Source organism: Vespula pensylvanica, chromosome 8 (genome assembly GCF_014466175.1).
Source record: "Vespula pensylvanica isolate Volc-1 chromosome 8, ASM1446617v1, whole genome shotgun sequence".
In the NCBI taxonomy this organism is placed as follows: Eukaryota; Metazoa; Arthropoda; class Insecta; order Hymenoptera; family Vespidae; genus Vespula; species Vespula pensylvanica.
In genome coordinates this window covers 6,175,532-6,198,348 of record NC_057692.1, presented here as the reverse complement: position 1 = coordinate 6,198,348, position 22,817 = coordinate 6,175,532, and the positions used below count along the sequence as shown (strand labels likewise).

The 22,817-nt window shown below is 37.2% G+C and overlaps 2 protein-coding genes and 1 long non-coding RNA gene across 5 annotated transcripts in view; all 3 read right to left on the bottom strand.

Annotated features, from left to right (window-relative positions):
• Positions 1-16,296, bottom strand: part of LOC122630847 (neuronal acetylcholine receptor subunit alpha-7-like) — a 127,945-nt gene extending 111,649 nt beyond the window's left edge. The window contains exon 1 of one of the 2 annotated variants that reach the window (XM_043815820.1): positions 15,001-16,296. Coding sequence is in view for 1 of the 2 variants with exons in the window: in XM_043815818.1 (XP_043671753.1) it covers positions 15,001-15,046 (46 nt within the window). In the remaining variant the exon portion in view is untranslated. The remainder of the gene's footprint in view (positions 1-15,000) is intronic. The other variant, XM_043815818.1, reaches the window with a different exon arrangement.
• Positions 16,297-16,623: 327 nt separating this feature from the next.
• On the bottom strand, positions 16,624-19,385 carry LOC122630848. The gene is made up of 3 exons (XR_006327570.1): positions 19,123-19,385; positions 18,109-18,154; positions 16,624-17,015 (listed from the first exon to the last, which is right to left on the bottom strand). It is a non-coding gene; the product is annotated as an uncharacterized LOC122630848 (long non-coding RNA).
• Positions 19,386-20,187: 802 nt separating this feature from the next.
• Positions 20,188-22,817, bottom strand: part of LOC122630893 (bifunctional glutamate/proline--tRNA ligase) — a 6,262-nt gene continuing 3,632 nt past the window's right edge. Inside the window, exons 10-14 of one of the 2 annotated variants that reach the window (XM_043815926.1) lie at positions 21,958-22,805; positions 21,440-21,841; positions 20,980-21,371; positions 20,717-20,860; positions 20,188-20,608 (exon numbers count right to left, since the gene is read on the bottom strand). In XM_043815926.1, coding sequence (XP_043671861.1) covers positions 20,443-20,608; positions 20,717-20,860; positions 20,980-21,371; positions 21,440-21,841; positions 21,958-22,805 — 1,952 coding nt within the window. In that variant the 3' untranslated portion in view covers positions 20,188-20,442. Of the gene's footprint in view, positions 20,609-20,716; positions 20,861-20,979; positions 21,372-21,439; positions 21,842-21,957 lie in introns of both variants that reach the window. The other variant, XM_043815925.1, reaches the window with a different exon arrangement.

Below are 22,817 nucleotides of genomic sequence, written 5' to 3'. Positions count from 1 at the left end.
CGCTTCCAGTTGCCAAAACCTCCACAATGAATCGATAGTCCAGTAGGTCACGTTGATATGGAAAACTGTGCCAAAGTCTGTCTTTTCTGTCGAGCCACTGGCATGACTATCTCTCTCTCTTTCTCTCTCTCTCTCTCTCTCTCTCTCTCTCTCTTTCTCTCTTTCTCTTATCGTTTTTGTTTTTCTCCTGTACGCGTCTACCCTTGGTCGGTCACTAGCATCCTCTTTCTCTCTCCCTCTCTGTCTCTTACTCTCTCATTTTTCCCTTCCATCCTTCATCCATCGTCATCGTCAAAACCAGCACGAGAGCATCGTTACATGAACGTACTCCTTCCTTTTACAGTACAACCCTTTGTCGCCATTTCAACGAGGGGTGCCAAAAACATGCGGGACATTCGACCTCCGAACGAGTCGTCAAAGGATCGAACGGTGACCGCAAAATGGACGAGAACGATCGTCACAAGCTTCGGTTACAGGTGATCAACTACAAAAAAGCTTCCTTCTCATCCATGGTACGAGAGAAAAAAGAAAAAACAATCAGAGTACTGTGTGCCAATCCACAGCGCGATCAAATAAAAGAAAAGAAAAAAAAAGTATCGATGACAAGACGTTTGTTATCGATGAGTCAGGTCTCTCACGATACCTCGAAAATCGTTGCTTTCGTTTGGACCGAGCGATACCAGCCAGATTGCATGGAAGAAAAAGAGAGAAAAAGAGAAAGAGAGAGAGATGCTTCTCGTTCGGCCTCGATTTACGGCCGATTATTTGCGGTCGTCGCGTTATTTGGCTCGCGGAAGATTCAAAAACCCGACGCGAAAAGCGCGACGATAAATATTACGAGAAAAATGTATACCGTACGTTTCGTAATCATTAACTCGTACTAGTATGTTTTTATACGTTTTTGTTCGATAAATGATGAAACGGTAAAAAATTAAAAATCTTTCATCCTCTTCGTCATTTTAATATAAAGATTTCTCGATGACGTACATAAGTCATCGATAAGAAAAAATTGGAGAAGTTAGAACGCAGAAGAAAGGATTGTTCGACTATTTGTCAAGATTCAGTTTATGAGATGTCCAATAAAACCTCTCGAACGTCATGTGAAGCGACTAAAAGGAAAAAGGATTCGGAAGGATATGGATCCTTCTCTCCATCATCGGAAGGATCCTCTTTGAAGCCAATACTTTGCGGTGCGACCCTACTACCATCGAGACTTTATCTGCTCGTATGTGTTTACATGAAAAATGGTTCGATGATCGGTGCACCAATGGCAACGAAAACGGCAGCAAACCCGAAACAATTTTCTAGTTCATCTCGGAAGGTTAGTCGAGTGTGATCGCAAGACTTTATAAAAAAAACAGGAGAGAGGAGAGAGAGAGAGAGAGAGAGGGATCTATAGGATAAATAGTCTAGTGACGATTAAATTCAAGAGATCCACACTAATGAATGTCCAATAAAAGGAAATTGATTTGTTGATTCTCTCAACTGTTTCCACTTAAGATTAATCCTTTGAGATTTTATCGTTTATCTAAATCGAATAAACGTTTACGGTTCGTTAGACTCAAAAGTAGACAGTGAGTTATTTTTCCAAGACCATCGATAACGTCCTCAGTCATAAGCTAAAGAAAAAACTCCCGAACGAGAAAGAAAAGGAACATTTAAATAAATCTATTAACGAGTACCAAGCTCATTAAGGTCGAAGATAAAAAAATCATCGATAAATTAAAATACGTGCTCGTATCGCGTTAAATTTGATTAATCATTGGAAGAAATATAAAAATTCACGGGTAATGCTTTCTATTACCGTTTCATTATGTACGCGTTAATAAAAGGCGAGAGAAATGGATTCTTTCGTACCAAGTGAAAAATTAATGCCCGCGATGACGCATGCGTATTAATAAAAGGAAAATTTTATAACGTTGTATGTATGTATCAGTTATCAGAAGTGTCCCATATTTCAATTTTACATTTATACGATACATTTTTATATTGTTTCAAGCGAAATTTCTAATTTCTAATAGGAACTCAATAAGATTTCTAATAAGGATCAGATTCCGCAACAAGTTAATGCAGAGCTATCGTGAAAACAAAGCTGCAGAGAAAAGTTTCGACGGGAAAGAATTCGGCGACCGAATGGCCGTCCTTGGCTTGGTAATACACCGACGTAACCGGATCGATATATTCGAAATGCTCGAGAAAAACTGCTCCTTCCGAGTCACTGACCTCGCGCGATTCAAATGACTCGATTCGTTGGAAAAAAATCGCAAAGAAAAACAAAAAGAAAAAACTTGTTAACATTACCTATTCGCAAAAACGAATTAAGTAAAATAATCATAACCTTGGAGCATATTTTCAATGCACTAAAGAAAATAATGAGTGTATTCATTATTAATTATTCTATAGAATCGATTTCCGAAGCTTGGAGATTCGCATTTCTACGGCAGCCTTCAAATTTTCGACGTCGCAGCAAAATTATTGAATTAATCACCGTGATTGTGCTAACACTTCCGTATTAATTCCCCTTCTTACGGTAGAACGTCTTTCCCAGATCAACCTTTGTTCTTAAAGTAAGCTCACAACCACAATACCACCATTGATCCGTATACCTCCTAGCCACAACGTTTGAAGGCGGTACGGCAATTTATACCCGTAGAAATCAAATGGACTGAACAAACCTTCGATGTGCGATAGAAATACGATCCGCTTATAATTTTCCCTTTTTTTCATCTTACGTTTATTCACTCCCTTCTGCTCTCTCTCTCTCTCTCTCTCTCTCTCTCTCTCTCTCTCTATTTTTCTTTCTTTAAAAAAATTAATTAAAAGCTATGTTTCGATAGATATCGAAATAGAAAAAAATGTTCGCACAAATTTATATCGTTTAAATAAAACGACTTTTCGATACGTTTTTCGATGTCGGGAAGAAAGAGACAAAATTTCCTACCAAGAATTCATCAAACGTCTTCGCGAAAGTTGATCAATGTCGATTTTCAAAGTGCACGACGCAAACGTCCGTTCTACTCGTAAACTTAGTCTGCTTCGGTAGATAGTCGAGGACAAAGGAACCTTTCACCCTTAAAGGGAACCGATCGAGCGTGACGCGAAGACCAAACCTTTTTCGCGTGCGGCCGTGCGCTTGCCTGCCTTTTATCGGATAACCATAAGTTGCATGGATCGGACCGTACTTCTTTCTACGTCTTTAACCTTCCTCCAAACTTCCCGAACACGTCGATCATATCGTGATACCCTTTTCGTCTGCGTCTTCTCAATGGCGAACCATCGCGAAGAATAGAATCTAAAAAGGACCGAGGAAGTCTCTACTAGACCTCGGTTGCTTCATCATCTATCCTACGATGAACTTCCTTGGATAGAATGTTATCGTTACGACGGCGTAATCGATCTAAAAAAGTTTTCACTACGATTTCAAACTGACGTCGCAAAATGAACGTACATTTTATCGTTATTTACTTGTGCTCTGAAAAGACCATCATTAAGTGTCTTTGAATTTAAAAAAAAGTATATATATATATCAATTTCTATGTCCTATATATATTAAGCGTTACACAATAACGAAAAAGTTACATTTCTATAAAGTCCCTCGTTGAAAAATTTTATCGCGACGCACTTCTCAGCATAATGTCACGCTATTCCATTAAGTGATAACGTTTATATATACGTACAATATGGTGGATCTCGTCGGTACGATACAACAAAGACAACTACGTTTCACCCTCTGTTCTTGCACGCTCGCTCGTTTCCGAGTCCGGTACGCATTCTTGGTTTATAATGCGCCACAATGTGTCCGCATCGATCCGCATGATTTTAGACACTTTTAAAAAAACCGAACGCGCGTGGAGAACACTCTTCCGGGGTTAGCGACCTTCGACTTCGATTATAGCGGATAATGGTTATCGGCTCGAATGAATTTACTCTGAAATTGAATGTAAAAGAAAAAGAAAAAAATATGAAAATATCGATTTTGGCGATACAATGCATAAAGATGCCCTGGTTATAACAATTTACTATACAACTACGTACTATAATGGTCTATAGCGATCATCATACTTAACCTGTTGCTTGAGATATCGATTTTTCGTTGTAACAGTTGATAAATCTTTAAATCTACGACAAAGTAACGGAATGATTTTCGATACAACTATTTTACGAGAGGAACTGAATGTAAATAATTGTCCGATATCGATAAAAATGACAAATCACGAGATTTCGCGCTCTCTTACGATGAAATAAAATTAAATAGTTGCTTTTGTCTTCATTAGGTTTAAATCTACGATATAAGAGCACGCAACAAGGAAAATCTAGTTTCGACTTTAAGCTCGTAAACTTGTTACACTTAAATTTAAGCGTCATTAAACTAGTAAGGGTTCTCTTTCTCTGACCACTACAATCGTATACAAACTCAAGTTTAAATGACTAGATAAAATCGAATTTCGAAACTTTAATTGTTCTCTCTTAACAGGCTTATTTTAATTCTCACAAAACTCTTTAAAGTTCCGATCTCGTCTTCATCGTATACCAACTTTAATGTTACAAACAATTTAGAAAGTTTACGAACAATAAGAACGACAGAAAAGTTGAAAAACTTTTGATTCGTAAAGAATTATCTTATCGTTGAGTGAACCTGAAGAACCAAACGACCTTTTTAATTTTATAGTAAATATAACGGCAGTTGTAAAAGAAAAAAAAAAAAAAAAAAAAAAAGAAAACAACAACGGTTTTACGAGCTTATGATTGTCATCATAACGTTAGTATTACACGACTAATTATTCTACTAAAATCTCCTGTAACTCACGCACAAATTCATTATTTTAATTACTGCGTATCATAATTATTCCGTCCATATTGAATCCACAAGATACTACTGGGATTCCCGCAGCGAATGAGGTGGAAATTTATTAAATAGAAGCAGATAATGAACAATGATTAGTTTTGTATCTATTAATTATATATTATTTGCATTGCTTTCGAAATATAATAATGTCATCTTATCGATATGACATCTTCATGTCGTAAGAAAACAAGAAACAAAGAAATATTACCGCGATTTATATAAGTATTTAAAAGACGGAACGAGAATCTTTGTATCCTTTGTAGATTCGCCATTCTTACGATCGATTAAATCTAACGATAATGTTTGAGTTTCTTTCAATCTTCACCGTCACACGTGATCCAGTTCATTCCCCGAGAACAGAGAGACGGAGAACACAAGAGCTCTCTCTGCGCCCTTAAAAAGAAGTCGAGCATGGTGCAGAGATTGAGACTCTTTTTGTCGGTTCCGCTCGGCCGACTTCTACTGGATAGCAATAAATTCCGCAGATCAAAGCATCTTTCTTTTTCCCTAGTCGTCGATCTCGTCGTTCTCCTCGTCGTCGACGTCGTCGTCGACGAAGGCATACACGAATACGTCGACGACGTCGTTGAAATCGATGTTGGATACCTTCTATGTGGTGGTATCCCTTTACCATGAGATTCCGTAATGGCGAGCGGCCATAAAGGGTAAACCTGCACCGAGAAAAGTTTGGCAGCGAAACGATGCACTTGGGAACGACGTGCCTTCCCGTATCCCTACTCCTATCTACTTTCTCCTATATCTTTCTTTCTTTCTACGTTCGTATACGTAGGAATGTACTTATCTCTGTGTGAACACACGTACGTATGTATAATACGTCTAGTTTTTCAACGAACACCAACTACGATGGAAAACCACGAAGAAGACTATCCTAACGTCGACTGCACGGACGGAATTGGGTGAAACAAAATAGCAGGAATTCCGGATGCAGTAAGAACACATGACTCTTTCGGGATATTACTACGCGACATCGAAGTTACTCGTGCTGGAATATTTTCCTCTTTCAGACTGATGTCCATCAGTTCGTATTCTCGTCTCTTCGCGAAAAGAAAAATACACGATAAAACGTGAGATTTTTCTCCGAAAAGATCGAAAATAAATCGTAAAAATATCCTTGAACTTCTTTACAGCGTACAGTAGAGAAGAAGATTTCGACGGACTGATCTTCGCCATTTCCTATATGCGACGTCGACGTTAAAACCAACATCGCCCCATAATCTTATGGAAATCCTAAAACACCGTTTTATATATGGAACACTGTACATAAGTACGTATGTATGTACCTATTATCTTGGGGATTGAAATGAAAATATACAAAGTTGTAATATAAACCGAAGAATAATTCAAAGTACTAATATTTACATTAGCGCGGCCTAATTAAAATCTCACAAAGCTTCGCCTCACAAATTTAATTAATTTTAGAATCATTTGCAAAGTACTTATCTCATAATCAATAAAAACAAACTCCAACTAATTCCCAAAGAAAGGATCTCAGGAGGATCAAAACTGGATCTCTCCAGAGTTGCGATATATTCGTCTCGTGTTTGAAATATCTACACGTTTTTCATCTACGCATTCACTTCTCGGTGTTCATAGTACGCAACCGAATCGATCCGCATGACGTGAAACAGAGAGAGAAACAGAGAGAGAGAGAGAGAGAGAGAGAACGAAAGAGGGAGCGCGAGATACCTATAGATGGAAAAGGAAAGAAAGATAAAGAGGGTGGTTGGAGAAAAAGGGAGAAAGAGAGAGAAAGAGAGAAAGCAAGAGCCGTCTTCCGAGAGGGAGAGTCGAAAAGAAACGAGTACCAGTGGGAGTCAGTGACCCTCGACGTTCCTGGAGACAGGAGTCGCTGTAAGTTTCATGCGCCCACCGCCTTTTCCTTTTCATCGGCCCGCATCGTGTGGCCCGCACTACTTCGAAGGCCGTACGTTATCGACCTTCCAAACGCCCGCAGGGAGAGCTTACTTCTGGCGTTGACGAGTTAATTTTAATTTCCCTTGGAACTTCGTCGACATATCGACACCCGACCGAGACTCGATACTACTACTTTACTACTACTTCTACCGTTACTACGTCTACTACTACTACTACTACTGCTGCTACTACTAGACTTTTGCCGACGTTGCTCCTGTTACTACATACTAGCCATTCATCGGGTTAAACGTCACGACGGATCCTTTTTTGTCGATTCTAAAGCTCGCTCGAAAGAAATCACTCGTTCAACCGTTCGCTCTTAACCAAAACTTTTTACCCCACGATGCAAGTAACTTTCTCCTTTTTGAAGTCGATTCATACGTAATTTTTAAATAATTATGTACGTCCTCGTGCGTTAGACACGTGAAATATCTTCCGTGAAATGAGGATGTTAATTGTAATTGTTAATACTTTATACAAAATCTCGTCGGATATTATGTTCTTAAATTGACGATCTACTCATCAGAATTCCTTTGAGAACACGTAGTATATCAGCTATGAGCGTTCAAAAGGTTGAAGAAAACTTTCTTTTATTTCCCTACTCGAGTATAAAAGTTTCGAAACAAGTATCTTGTTCGATTAAACTCCCGATATAAATTTCACAAGGAAAATCAAGGATTATCCGTTCGTTACTCGATGAAGGTTTTATCATTTTAGCTATTTTTCATTTTTAGTAACATAGTAACAAAATGGAACAAGCCGTTTCGTATTTTTGTTATTGCGTTCTCTGTACAATAAACAATAAAATATTTTTTTCCGACTGTTGATGCTTCATAAAAAATCGATTTCGCAGTATTCCATGCCTGCCTAGAAAAAACAATGTCAAAAAGGACACCGAATAGCTTAACAATTGATTCGTCTATTGAACTTCAAAAAATATTGATCCGCTTATTCAAACGACCTGTGGCAACAGTGAGAAAGCCGGTTTATGTAAACAAATCCACTTACTAGCTGAAAAAAAAAAAACCGTATCTAATAGAATGACACACTATAACCGATAATTCACACTACACGACTGTGTCTTTCTTCCGCAACGAGTAATAAAATGTTTAACGTCGATAAAAATTTTCTCGAATCTTTCAACGATGACAACGATCTATCAACGAGCTAATTATTAGTATAGAATATTCCGCAGAGACAAAATATCTTCGCTAGGCCTACTTTTATTTCACGCAGTGTTCTCTTGTCTCAGGGCTATCATCGCAAAATATATCACTTTTACATATGCGTACATACACGAGACATATTAATTTGCCTTTCAGTCTCTCAATTACAAGGATGCTATAACCATTTTCAAGAGATCCTAATAAGCGATACAGCTTATTCAATGCAGTCGACGACGACGGTACCTCTTTGGCATCGAGTCTCAGATATCGTGTAATCTTCCATTTACCTTCTTCCGCTCGAGTCGATAGATCCTAGATTGCGATGGAGGTAGCATATTCGATGATAGTCGGTTGCATATCACGAATAGCAAATTAGTAAAAGCACGCTGCATCGTTATGATGTTTTCTCAAAAGCGACGATGACGAAAGGGAGCACGTTAGGTGTTTATAAAAGACGAAAGTATAATCGATGGTTATTCGACGAGTTTATATAGGATTCAAAGTTTATTATATGTATAAGATTCTATCTTGACTCGGGGATTGGTAAAAGAGTAAGGCATAACCGAGAAAGTAAGCGAGTGCACGATGATGATACGGAAGGTTGGCATTGCCCGTCAAGAGAAATTGACGTCCGATCGATAAGCCCACCGCTTTAACATGGCTGATAATTAAATTCTCCTACAAGAGCTACAGTGGATGGATGAACGATGGTTACCTACTCGTATATTCCGGCTCACAAAGTCTCAACCTAACGCATCTCGAGCCGCGTGTCTCGTACCATCGCTTTACCAATAAAAATTGTTCGAGACAAAGGATCAAAAATGCGCGCAAAAGTGCCGTCGGCTCTGATAAAAAGCGTTTGAAGCGGTAGGGATAAAACAGAGTGACGCGTGACAACGAAGAATTATATATGCGAATACAAGTAGCCCCAGAGAATTTTTTTACCGAAACACGTGTATGTATTCGAACCTTTATCACGCGGCGTTACCACCCTTTTTGTTCTATCCTCGAGCGACATTAGATTGCAAGTCGTTTGTCCTAGAACGGAGATATGCTGAATTCCTCGGCCAACTATTTGTTTATGTCGCGAAGACCAATGCTTTTTGCAAACTTCTTGAGATTAGAGAGAACGAACAACGGTTCTCACCTTATATATGTACCTATGCGATATGTTAGACTAACGAGAACTTACGTAGCTTTTTTCACGTTCTTTTTCTTTTTCTTTCTTTCTTTTTCTTTTTTTTTTTTTTTTTTTATGTCCACCTTATATAGCCCTCACTACTACGTTCCAATTTTATTCCCAACGATTGAAATACGCGAGAACGTGTTCGCGCATTCGCATTGAAAAGTTTGAATGGGAGGTTATATAAATGATATGCTTTGTTGATTGCAAAGCGTTGCCGAAATAGACAAAAGCAAACGAAGAAAGGGAACACATTTTGGATAAAAGGAAAACGCGAACTCGTCTTTCTTTTTTCCGTATTTTACGAATACCTTTGTGAACTTCGATCTCCAAATATTTCACCCTTTTACAACCGTTCGGGTTGGCGCTTTCAAATGCGCGTCCACGGTTTGCAATTAATTGCTTCTCCTAGTTCTGAAAACAATTATTATCGTTTGCCTTTGTTTCATATCTTTCGTCATACCAACAATTTCTCTTTTATCGTGGCATCACGAACGTCACTCTCGTTACATTCTAATATCGAATTTCATATATTATATGAATAAACTTAATCGTAATAAATATTTTCTTTAAAACGAATAATATAAGAATGAAAACTGTCCTTCGAAATACACAGACAGAGTTGTTACGAAAAAAATTAAACATAAAACATTACGAGAAAGTTTACATAACTCTTTTGTATACGTGATATCCCGACGAGGGAGATATTGTCAATATATTTTTTTTTTTTTTTTCGTTAAGTAAATATGACATTTTTCCAACGTGTCGCGAAAGCAAACATCTAAATTTAGTCGGGTCAGCAAAATTTAAGTCACAGGGGGACTACCTTTATTATTAGCTCGAACGTCCTAGACGGATCGAACTGTCTGACATTTATTCTGGATCACATCCATTATCACAGGATCGGTCTCTTCGACACGCTCCAATTATAATAAATTTATAAGAATACAAATCAAGAAATTTGCAAACGGTGTTATATGATTTACACTCGTTTACAGTGTACAGATGAAACAAAACTATGGATTGTAAACAAAACTAACAAAAAATTAGCCGTCGGTAAACCCGTTTGTGATTTACATCGGGGATTCCACCGTATTCTTCGTTCCAATCCTATAACAACACTCCGTATTTCCCAAGGGAATTATATTAACACTCTTGATCCTCGCTGGATTAAGAAAAATTCGTTGATCTTCGAATATCCAACAAATACAACGAATTTAACTATATACGAAGAAATGAATTTTATCAAAGACCATAAATTGAATGAAAGAAACAGTGATATAAACAAATCTATCTATAAACTATATAGGTTCAACCAAAAGTTTCTTTCGCTATCTGCACGCAGCTAGTTTATCTGGCAGTGTTTAAAAACGAAAGAAACTTTTGGGACAACCTAATAGATTAGAAGCTAACAAAAATCCAAATTTTAAATATCGATAGATATAATATATAGGTATATACTTTTTTATAATACAAAAAAAAAGCATTAAAAAGAATGTAGAAAGAAAATATCGGTTAAGAACGACGATAACGTTTAAAGGAAAAGGTCCGTAGGTGCAGAAGCGGTGGCGCCTTTCCGACGCCCACAAGTCAGACGTCCTCTCCAGTCAACCAGTTTCAAGTGAAGGACTTCTATTAGCCAACAAACCAGCCAAGTTGATCCTCTCTTTACTCTTGGAAATTTTTTTGATCTCAGCACCAACAGCCAACTTTTAACTTGCTCTGATCAGTTATTTATATCTACTCAAAAATGTTTGTCAATAAATATTATATTGGTTACTCGTAAAAAATGTAACAAGAAGGACTAAAATGTCCCCTCTGAAAACTTACGAAATATATCTTAGATAATTATAGAAGAAGCTGTTAGCAAGAGTCAGCGAAGAAATTAATTACGAAATTAGATGTGCTGTTTAGATAAAAAATAAAGAAAACATTTAAATCGATCGATCGATAAGCGTACTGTCGCAATAGGTAATAGGATTTTAGTTTACACAGATTCTCATTAATATTAGTCGACTAAAACACACTGCAAATTATTCAATCTTCACTTAGCGTCGGTTAACTTCGTATATTGGCATAGCACTTTACAACCGCTTGCCTAGCTACGATGAGTAAGCAATTGGGTGAATGACATTTATTATGGTGTTGGTTCGGTACCACAAATTGAACTTTCCTTCCACGCGAACGACCCATACATATCCCCCTCGATATTCACGAACGAAAGGAATTTTTATCCCTTGGTTGAATCGATCCATCGAACGCTATTCAATTGATCCATTCGCAAGAATACCTTCGGGGACTACTCAAAAGCTCCGATTTTATGAATTCTATGAACCGGATGAAAATCATCGGTTTCTCCTTTTTCGCAAAAATATTGACAAATTCGTCGAGCGTCCTATTAGAAAATGAAAATATGTGCACGTTATCTCTCGAGGTTCACTTGAAATTTAACTTTACCTTATCAATTCACATCGACGCTCTAGTGACTCTCTTACACAGTAGCAAGGGGTGAGGTCACAGTTCGTGGTAAGACACAATAGCAAGTTGCTATGTTACGTAGGCTGCTCGGGGAAATAGTTTGGAACATTGTTAATCCGAAACCGATATATGCTGCCGCGAGGTATTTTCGCCGACAATAACCACTAGTGAGTGAGTAAGTGAGTGAGAGGGAAAGAGAAAGAGAAGAAAATAAAGAGAGGGAAATAGAGATAGAGATAGAGACAGAGAACATGGCAAGCAGAATGCGAGAGATGAAGAGAGAAAGAGAAAGAAGAAGTGAAAAGAAAGACGAATCTTACGCGGTCACGAAACAGCAACGGCGCAACGTTTGAAATTTTAACGACCCTTAACGGAAGATGAAACGAGTAAGAAAGAAGCCATCATCGCAGTCGTTTACTACGATCATTCTCGATTTTTTCAAAGTACTCTGGCACTTTCTCTCCCTCTCTTTCTCTTTCTTATCCGAAATATCGGCATTTTAAATTAGAAAGATATCGTGATACGTGGAGTTTGACGTTTCGATGAAATATTTAAGAACGTACCTATTCTTCGAATAAGGCTTTTGTGAAGACAAGAGAAAATAGTTTAAACGGAAAAGAATAATAATAAAAAAAAGAGAGAAAATAAATAAACAAAGAAAGAGGACGTAAAGTAGCTATACAATAATGCGTAGACACGTGTACATATGTAGATATATTGTATATTTACATGCACGTAGCTCGTGCAGTGTCCTTTGCCTTTCATCCAGTCGATCGGCCGCAAGTTCGATACGTCGCTTCGGCATACACCCACGTATCACGATCGTAAATGTATTTGCGTACGCTACGTATGTATGTACGTATGTAGGTATGTATGTATATGGCTTCGCATGTAAACGAGAAATTGACGCGAGGATGACGTTAACGCAAAACGATGCGACGGGAATACGATGAACGTCGATTCTTAATCGATAGCAATATTTCTAACGCTGATAAAATGTGCATCGAGTACGATCGAAAGACGATGGAGTAACGTTAGAAACGTTAGAAACGTCCGCGTATAAAATTCAAACGCTCGTATCGAGCGTGTAAATCGTTAAGGAAATAAAGGTCGAGGATGGAACGACCGGTCGAATGATGCGCTCTATGTCACACGTTCCCACGTTAACATAAACATCCTATCTACTTCTATTAATACTTATCCTATAATTACCATTTTTGTACCGACTACGGTACAACGGAGAAGCCCACATTCGTAAATGGCTTTCAACGTTAATGCGATATTTAATCGTCGTTGTCATAATATAAAGAAATTAGGTCAAACGACCGAATATCCAAACAGAATCATAAGAATTAAGTTTATCGAGAATACACGTTTGATATCGTACTTCTGATCTTATCCCTGCGATAATTTATACCTTTATTTCTATACGCTTCATTGATCCTACTTAAATTTTATTCGACGACCAGAGGAGATGGTTTTTTTTCTAATGCACACGATACGATCCATATCTCTGAACTTCGTTACAACGCAACACTTTCTACTTCAGATAATTTTCTCAACAGCGTACAATTGCGTTAACCTATGAGAGAAAATGTACGGTCACGTGCATACCTGTCTAGCTAAACATTCATTTTATTTTTTATTATTTTTTCAAAGATAAAAAGACAAATAGAAATCTTGGAAATGAGTACATTTCTAATCATTGCTATACGTAAGATGGAAACACATGAGAAACCTTTGAACTATGATTTTGTCGAAGGAATTTACTCGAGCTACTCGAAACAACGTTCTTTTACTCTGTAAGATCCTAGCGATAACACTTTTTACCTTCGATTTATCGGAAAACTCGTTGCTGTGGGGTTAAACAAAGCTAACAATGAGTCTTTGAACGATGAAAAAACGAGGCTTAGCGTGGCTACGTTGTTACACGTCGTGAAGAAAGTAGCATTTTTAAATTAAATAAGAATTATTATCTACACCTTTGTCAATGTCAAATAGATTTCTTATCGAACGAGAAACGAGACTAATCATCAAAGATTTCACTTTTCTTCGCTTTCTCATTTAACCAATAAATTTGGAACATTCACGAGCGCCGATTTCGGACCTATGAATATTGAATAACGATTTACTGGCCTCTTTAACGGATCTTCACCTGCATTTTAATGCGCTGTCTCGAGGATGGTTTTAAAGCTACACGAAATAGCAGCTCGAAGAAATACGGTCTCGTGTAAGGACGAACGATCGAGACACTGATTAAATTCAACAAAAATAACCCCCGTAGATCGTGGAAATATTTACGTAGCGCCGATTTTGCGCAGATCGCACGGTCGTCCCGCTTTGGTCCACCGACTGAAATCAACGTGGTGACGAGACACGAGATACTTCTCATTGTCGAAAACACGACGCGTGACATCAATACCGAAACAGACTTGCTGTCTTCGTACTTTCGATTCCACCATCGATACTCACCCTAGAACGTTTTCGCGACTAGGAATCGTAACGGATAAAGCTCCTAAATCGGAATACGATAAAGCATACGTCAATCTTAAAACATCGCTTATCTTCGACAATTTTTTCACGATTAACGGACCTATCTACGGCTACGTCAAATGTCAGATACATTACATTTTTTGATGATAAAAATGGCACGTATTCCAGACGAGTTCGGATATAATATTGCGATCAAGTAGGTACGTATATGTCAGGAAAATCGTGGATTAATAATGACAGAGAAGGGGTAAAAAAAAATAAAGAAATATATGTCGAGCAGGAAAATCAGGCTATTCGAAGGTTTTGTGCTAGGTGAACATGATAGAGAACGTCGAAAAAATGGTTGATATTAAAGGAGAAATGTCATAACGTATTCTAGAATCGGGTCGCTTACTAAAAGCCAAACGCATTCTCTATAAAGCCACGAGGCTGTATCCACGGGTGTTGAGATTAAAGCGTCTGTGAGACTGTTGATACGTACTACCACCTGATAGGTACATACGTACGACGTTGAACGCGACTAGCCAAACGCGCCAAAACATTTGTCGGAAGTTGATACTTCCCTCATAGAGAATCACATTGCATTCGACGCGACTTTGGAGAGCTTTAACGGGGTAGAGAGAAACGGAAGTCGATTGATCGTTGAGAAACTAGGGAAAGCCTTTGAGTCGGAAACACGATGAAAGCCGCTCGGAAGCTGTCGTTTCACGATGTAAAAGAGAAGAAAAAAAAAAGAAATACGTCGGACGTCGGATAGGACGAGAGCCTCGCTTGAGTATCGAAAGTTGACGAGTCGTAGAGAGTTCGTCGTTTCGATATCATCATGGGGACATGAAAGAAGAAGAAAAATAAAAATAAAAAAAAAAAGAGAGAAAACGTAAGAGTCAAAGAAGACTTACCCGATGCAGCCAGGGCTATCGCCGCCATGAGTGTCCAATGTCTCATGTTTGCAAAGATAGAAACCGAGAAGCTCGCTTCTTTCTCGACCACAAGCACCACCACAAGCACCACTACCGGCTGCTCGTTGCCTCTTCTCCTCCGACTCGTCTTCCTCCACCTCCTCCTCTTCCGCGTCCTCCTCCTCGTCCGGTTGTCTCCGCACGTGGCTGCAGGCGCGCCGAATAAAAGCGGACCACTTGGACTCTCTCGACGACGTTGGAAAGAAGCGATCCACCTTACACCTGCTCCTTCTTCCTCTTCCTCCTCCTCCTTCTCCGACTCTTCTTTCTGCTCCACTCTAGTCTCAGGGTCCACCGAACGATCGCAGATACCTCGAGCACGCCACTGACATCGTTCTTCTCGTTCTTCTATCGGGAGCACGTGATCGTGTCCACCATCGACGACGTGCACCAGCAACAAGAGCAACGTGTCCCTTCTTCTCGTTTGCCGCCGCGCACGCACTAAACCGGAGAACCACCGAAGCGCTTCCCTCGTGCTGCATCTTGCTGCATCGAGGACATATCTCTATTCCTCTCTTATTCTCGACCTTCCTTCTATCAGCCTCTCCACGGTAGCCGATTTTTACCGCGAGCAAATGTTGGGCGCTAAAGGAGAATCGTACGAAACCGGGAAAAAGAATCGTTACTCTCGCGATTGGACTCGACGAGGAGTCTTTCTTTCATAAAACTTGTCGATCATCCGATCTAACAAAGCCGGCTACCTAGATACAATGTACCCTGTTTTCACCGAACTCCGGAACGTTCATGATCGTCAGCAGTAGCAGCGGCGACGGCGGCAGCAGCGCCCGGACGCCGTCGTCTCGACTTGGCTACCTTTCATCGTTACCCTCTCGTCACCCTCTCCACCACGTTCTCGTCCTCGTTCTCGTCCTCCTCGGCTTTCTTTCTCCCTCTTTACCTACTTCTCAGCCCTACCACAATTCTCTCAGCCCCTGCGATTCCCCTCGATCTCGCGAATGTAGTCGAGTCTTTCTCTCTATCTCTTTCTCTATCTTCAAAATACTGACATCAATGCCAGATACGTCCTCGCCGGCGGCCAACGCTGGACTGATTTTCATTTGGCTGCAGCGCCGCGCGGTATCGCCACCACAGTTCTCTTTGGCGCTAGCGCTCTGTACAGCTACGGAACTCCACCACCACCGCCATCACCACCTCCACCACCACCGATGCACCTCCTCTCCTTCGTTCATCACTTTCTTTCCCTCTCTTTCCCTTACCCTCTCGTTAACCCCTTTCTCTCTTCCACGTAGCATCCCCCTCTCTGTTCTTCAAGCGCTCCCTCTCTCGTTCACCCCACATCTCGTCGTAGCACATCGGTACGACGGGGTGACGGTATATCCATGCCGTCCGTACAACTCCCTTCGCCTACCTACTACCCTCTCCCACCCTACTTTTGCTATAGTGCATGCCAACATCGCCGGAGAAGAGAGAATCGTTACTATGGCGAGATCAATATGATAGGACGGCGCATGCCTCGGTATCCTTATACTTGAACCCTTCGCCACTACTCGTGCTACCCACGTCTCTCTTTCTTTCTCTCTCTCTCTCTCTCTCTCTCTCTCTCTCTCTATCTCTCATCTCATCCCCCTCTCTCTACTTCCTCTTCTCCACCCTTCCATCTCAGCGCGCAGAGCAAAACGTGTGCCGGCAGACCGTAGGTGAGTGCGGCGTTGACTCAAGTCGCTTCAGTCAACAGAGAGGTTCCTATGCGGAAGGACATCGTCTTCCATTCCTCTTAACGCCTTCATGCGCTGATTTTCCTTTACCCCTATCTTTTTGACACCACTTTCTGTTCCTTCTTCTATCGTCCTTCCAATATTGTGTTCTATTTTTTTCCAACTCGACTCAATTTGCAAAATCGTATCACCAAAAGAATATCCTTTGTCAAGAATTGATCAACGTGCATAAAGGAAATCATCAGATGAAACCATTTCTTCCAATATTGATACTTTTCTCTGAAAATATTGTAATTATTGTAATCGTAATCTTTTGACATTCCTAATCATTTTATCCGATTCGTCGAATTTAAATACTCTTAAGTATCAGTTATACATATCTATTCTTCTCTTCATCAATGGGTAGTTTAGTAACTAACCACCGCTAAAATTAAGTTGGTTAACTCGAGTTGGAAATGCTCGGAGAATGAAATAATTATTGGACGAGTGAGGTAATGATAAATCAATAACGATCGTATTAATGTAAAAACATTTCCGAAGATCCAACGTTAATCGGTAATTACGCGTTTCCCCTCGATCTTTTAATTCGCTAATTATAATCGCACTAATTGTAATCGCACTAATTGTAATTGCACTAATTGTAATCGCACTAATTATTTTGCGATAAGCTATCTAACCAGAAGAATTTCAGATTTGAAGCGAAATACATTTCGAGGAACAGTTTGAAGCATTTGAGAGGTCGATGAGAGAGGTGCAACGGGCAAAGAGTATACTTTGAAAGTTACATACAATGTGCAATTTCATATTAACTGTTAGCGCAGTTATGTATAGTCGGACCAAAGTCTACTATTTCCTGTCTTTCGCGAACTTAAGATTTCTTTTAAAGCCAGTAAGAACTATCATTACGAAACTCATGAGGGTAAAATTAACAGGAAAGACCGAGGGAAAAAAGGCGCGTTATTACGTCGCACGTTCCTTCAACAACATCTTTCTTGCGGTTAATGATCTTTTTTGTGAAATTATATACCTATGCTTTTATTTTCCTTTACTTTTCCGTTGAAATATAAACGAACAACCATCTACATTACGAAAACGTTGCGTTTAGTATAATTAAACAAATATTTAAAGATAGAAATTTAAATAAATGAAGTTTTCGTTCAAGACTTTGAGAAGAAATAAATAGATCTAACACTAATTAATCTAGAGCATATCTACAGGACTGATAACATATATATATATATATATATATATATATATATATAGACACACACACACTTAATCCCTACAGAACAAGAACATGAGAAATTTGTAGCACTTAGTGTCAAAACAGGGTCCTGATAAAAATTATTGGCAAATTGCTTCAGTGTCTTACCTCAATACTTTGGCTGGTTGCTTCAAGAGTTTATATTAAACGTCACCTGCAAAGGAAAGAGTATTTAAAGATTGTCTCCCTCCTTCTACTGACACAATGTTAAATACATTTAACTTGCCAGAAAATATCTATAGCATTCAGTTTCAGTTGAGACATAATTAAATAGTTTAAAAAGCTTTCGAAAAGACGCGCGCCCGACTATAACCTTTTGAGTACTTCATATTTTACGTAACACGTCAACGACAATGTTCGCAATGAGAGTTCCAATTAAAATAATAAAGTCAAATAATATATCATTTCGAATAATCCCCTATGATTTGTATATTTCGTTTTGCTCATTAGTTTCTTAGAAATATACGATATCACCATTAATTTCTATAACTAGTACAACCTTCTCCGTTCACGAAATTTGACACCAGGTCATAATTACATCCAAGTCATTAGAAGCAAGTGCGACGTTAAAATGATGTTAAATTTATGTCTCCGTTAAATCTACGATGCTTGCTTGACGGATTTGTTAATCTAACGAGGCAAATTACCTAACCTCCTTTTATACATAAGTTAAGTTTCTTATATCTTTTACGGTTAACCTAACAAATTAAAGAAGTTAAAATTATTACGAAGATAGAATCGTTTTTTGAAAATATTCTATTTATAATAGCTATAAAAAACTAATAATAAATGTATATTTACAAAAGGTACTTGAAAACATTTTTGAAATAAAAAATCATATTAATTCTATATGAAACGATCAAATTTTTATGACCACTATCTATATCATAATCTTTCGAATACTTTATTTCACGTAACATGTCAATAACAAAATATTTATAACGAAACGCGATTAAAATGTTTTACTTGATCTCTGTTACTTAATTCCTGCTTTCAAATAATCTTGACTGACAATCGTTAATAACCAAACTCGATGTTTTTACTTTATCTAACACAAATTTTCCGATACAGATAAATCATACTTCTGCTCGTTTCACTCAGAATACGGAGATATAAATGTACCTTTATGTGAGATCGATGTCAACGCTAAAACATTCCTTTAACATCTTTCAACTCGAAGAAATCTCTGGGGTTACATGATAATATGTACAAACGCTTTCAAAGAACTTACAACAACCTGTCGCGCCGTAACGCACTGGGGAAAATGCGCGATGTGTCGTCAAATGTTCCAAGAAAATAAATCTCTCAAACTGACTTGAAATAGCTTGTTGTACTTAGTTCTAGAGTGAATTTTTTAAATTCCCTAAAGGAAACATTCTTCTTTATATACTTACTTTATACATGTTACTATATACATATATTCCATATATGACATCGATGTTAGAAAAACAATGAATTAACTATGCGTCTTTTATATATATATATACACATACACACACACGACGGTATTTTATAGAACGTATAATTTAAAAGTTATGCAAAATGAGTATATCAAACGCTTTATCATACTTATATGCTGTTATCGAGATTATTTTCCGTGTCAGGTCTTGTAGCACTTATAAATGCAACGGTCTTTCACTCGTGTAACGGTAATTTTCGAAAGATTTTTATCGACATTATCGGCAGTACAGGAAGGTGAACAGATTAAAAAATATTGTATAAAGATGTCGTTAGTATGATAATCTAAAATACATATATATAGACAATGGACATGTGTGCGTGTGTGCGTACATATATATTCATATATATATATACAGATTTATAAAAAAGACAATTGTTCATTATTTGTTTTTTAAATTTATTAATACAATTTATTAAAACATAAAACGTTGCCATGATCGATTATCGATAATATATCTTAATTATTATTTTAATTGATATCCAATGTTGATCAAACGTTAAAACAATTTGCTTGATGGTTCTTTTTGTTTTTCAGTAAACTTTCTGTGACAAATATTTGAAAACAAATCTTTTCCAGACAACATATTTTATCTTTCACCAATCAAAATAAGAATTGACTAAACTGTTATTAATATCTTCATGAATACTTGACATTTCATTTAAGTTCAGCATAATTTATAAAAAAAATGAATATTTCAGTGTTGACAATAAAAAACAAACATTATCTTAGTTGGCAATAAATAAATATCAGAAAATACAACCTTTTAATGTTAGGGCCATATTCATATACAAAAATTATTTATACGCTATAATGTCATAATAACATCAGAACAGGTTTTTGTCGAGTCTAAACAAAGCAAAAACATAAATACTCCATGTAATAAAATGTAGTTTTATGGAAAATGTTTATAAGATCAATGTTTAAGGAACGGACTACAAAGATATCTCAGCATACAAATCGATAAATTTAGTTATCTTAATTTAATAGCTACGACCAAAAAGAGTGTAAAATTTGGGTTTGTTTTTACAACTTGGATGAATACACTTCAAATTATCTAATGGTATAGAAGTTTGTGGTTGTTCGAAAGGTATACACAGACTTTTCGCACCCATTGCCAATGCTCCTGCTTCTTCACTGACATCACCTCTGCAATTTTATGAAAATAGAATTAATATTACTCGCGAAATGTTTTGTTCCAAATATTCTATCTCTATGTATATAAATACTATCTATATAAGAATAATATAAGTTTACCTCGCACTGTCTGCTTTAATATTATCCTCACATGATGGTTCTCCACAGAATGGCGATAGTAATAAATTTTTTTTATTTAATTCCACAGAAAACTGTTCCCATTTTTCTACTTTCTTAATATGATCTTCTAAGTTCTTCTTTGCTCTATAAAAATTGATTAATTATTTATATTATTATATTCTGTTAACTATTAATCTTACAATTTTGTAAATGTTACATCCTCTATTATAATAATACAAGAATGACTAATAATATTCACGTACTTGTTAAACATATTAGATTGTATCTCAGTAAGTAAATTGCGTAAAAAATCTACCGCTTCCGTTCTACTTGCTGTCATTTTCTGATTATTGTCTCTACGTACAAATGTCACTTGATTTTTTTCCAGATCTTTAGGACCTAATTCAATCCTTACAGGTACACCTTTCAATTCCCAATGATTAAATTTCCATCCTGGTGTACGATTATTTGCATAATCAGATTTAATTCTAAGGGACTCATCTTTGCCTAAATCATTCTCTAGTTTAAGACATTCTGACATCAATTGATCTCTCTGTTGTACAGTAGTAGTTGCAGTAATACCGCATGGTATAATTATAGCTTGAATCGAAGCTACATTTGGCGGTAATACTAAACCTTTGTCATCCCCATGTACCTAACAATAAAATACATTTTATTTATATAATAATCATAATGAATATTTAGAAAATATCACGATATTACCATTATCATAACTCCAATAGTACGAGTGGTCATACCCCAGGAGTTCTGATAAACATAAATCTTTTCTTTTCCCTCAACTGCCCCTTCAACCTGAATATTAAACATTTTTGAAAAATTCTGTCCAAGATGATGACTAGTAGCACCTTGTATTGCTCTTCCACTAGTTGAAATAAATGCTTCTACAGTAGTTGTATAGTCACCACCAGCAAATTTTTCTTTTTCAGTTTTACGGCCTTTAACTACTGGTACAGCTAGTAACTCTTCATATATGTTGGCATACATATCTAAAATTATTAAAACTTCTTTTTCAGCATCCTCTTTATTAGCAAAAGCTGTATGTCCTTCTTGCCATAAAAATTCTCTGGTACGTAAAAATGGTTTAGGATCTTTAAACTCCCATCTCTATAATAAATTATTTAATATCATTAAAAGAGCAAAGCTGTTATATATTAACTATAAATTAAACTTATAAATTAACTACAGAATAATTACATTTATAAGTATAAATCTATAATTACCACAACATTACTCCATTGATTGAGTCTAAGTGGAAGTTCTGTGTCTGATCTTAACCATTTAGAAAATGCTGGATACATGACTGTTTCTGAAGTAGGTCGAATAGCAATATGTTCTGCAATATCAGAATCTCCACATTTGGTAACCCATGCAACTTCTGGAGCAAAATCTGCAATATGCGCTTTTTCCTTTTCAAGTGCTGCTCGTGTAACAAAAATTGGAAAATAACATTCTTGTACTCCTAATTTTGATATTTGTTTATCAAAGTGTTCCTTTATCGTCTTCCAAATCGCATAACTCCATGGACGAAGAATATAACAACCTGATACATCATAATATTCGATCATTCCACTCTTCGTAATAATTTGAGAATACCAATCAGCAAAGTTTTCTTCTTTCTGTGCTTCTAATCCTAATCTCGTCCCAGTTTTATTAGTATCTGTATCTTTACTCTTTGTTTCATTATTTGTCATATCTTTATCAGATTTCTTTCCACTTTTCTCAGATCCATCTTTATTTTTCTTTTTAGGTGACACATCACATTTTGGCTTCCAATCATGACCAGTTACTGTTTTATAATCATTTTTTAAGCTCAAAAGAATTTTAACTTCTCTATCGATAATAGATTGTTCTGCTTTTGAACTTTTTAATTGCCTTACTTTATTGCCTTGTTCTAATATTTTTACTGATATTTTATCGTTAGTTGTAATTTCGTTATTCTCTGATTTGATATTCTCTGTTTGAGATTTATCTGGTTTCCACTCTTGGCCTGTTGCAGTTTTATATTCGGATTTTAAACTTAAAAGAATTTTTACTTCTTGATCAATTATATCCTTACTTGCTTTTGCAGTTTTTAATTGTC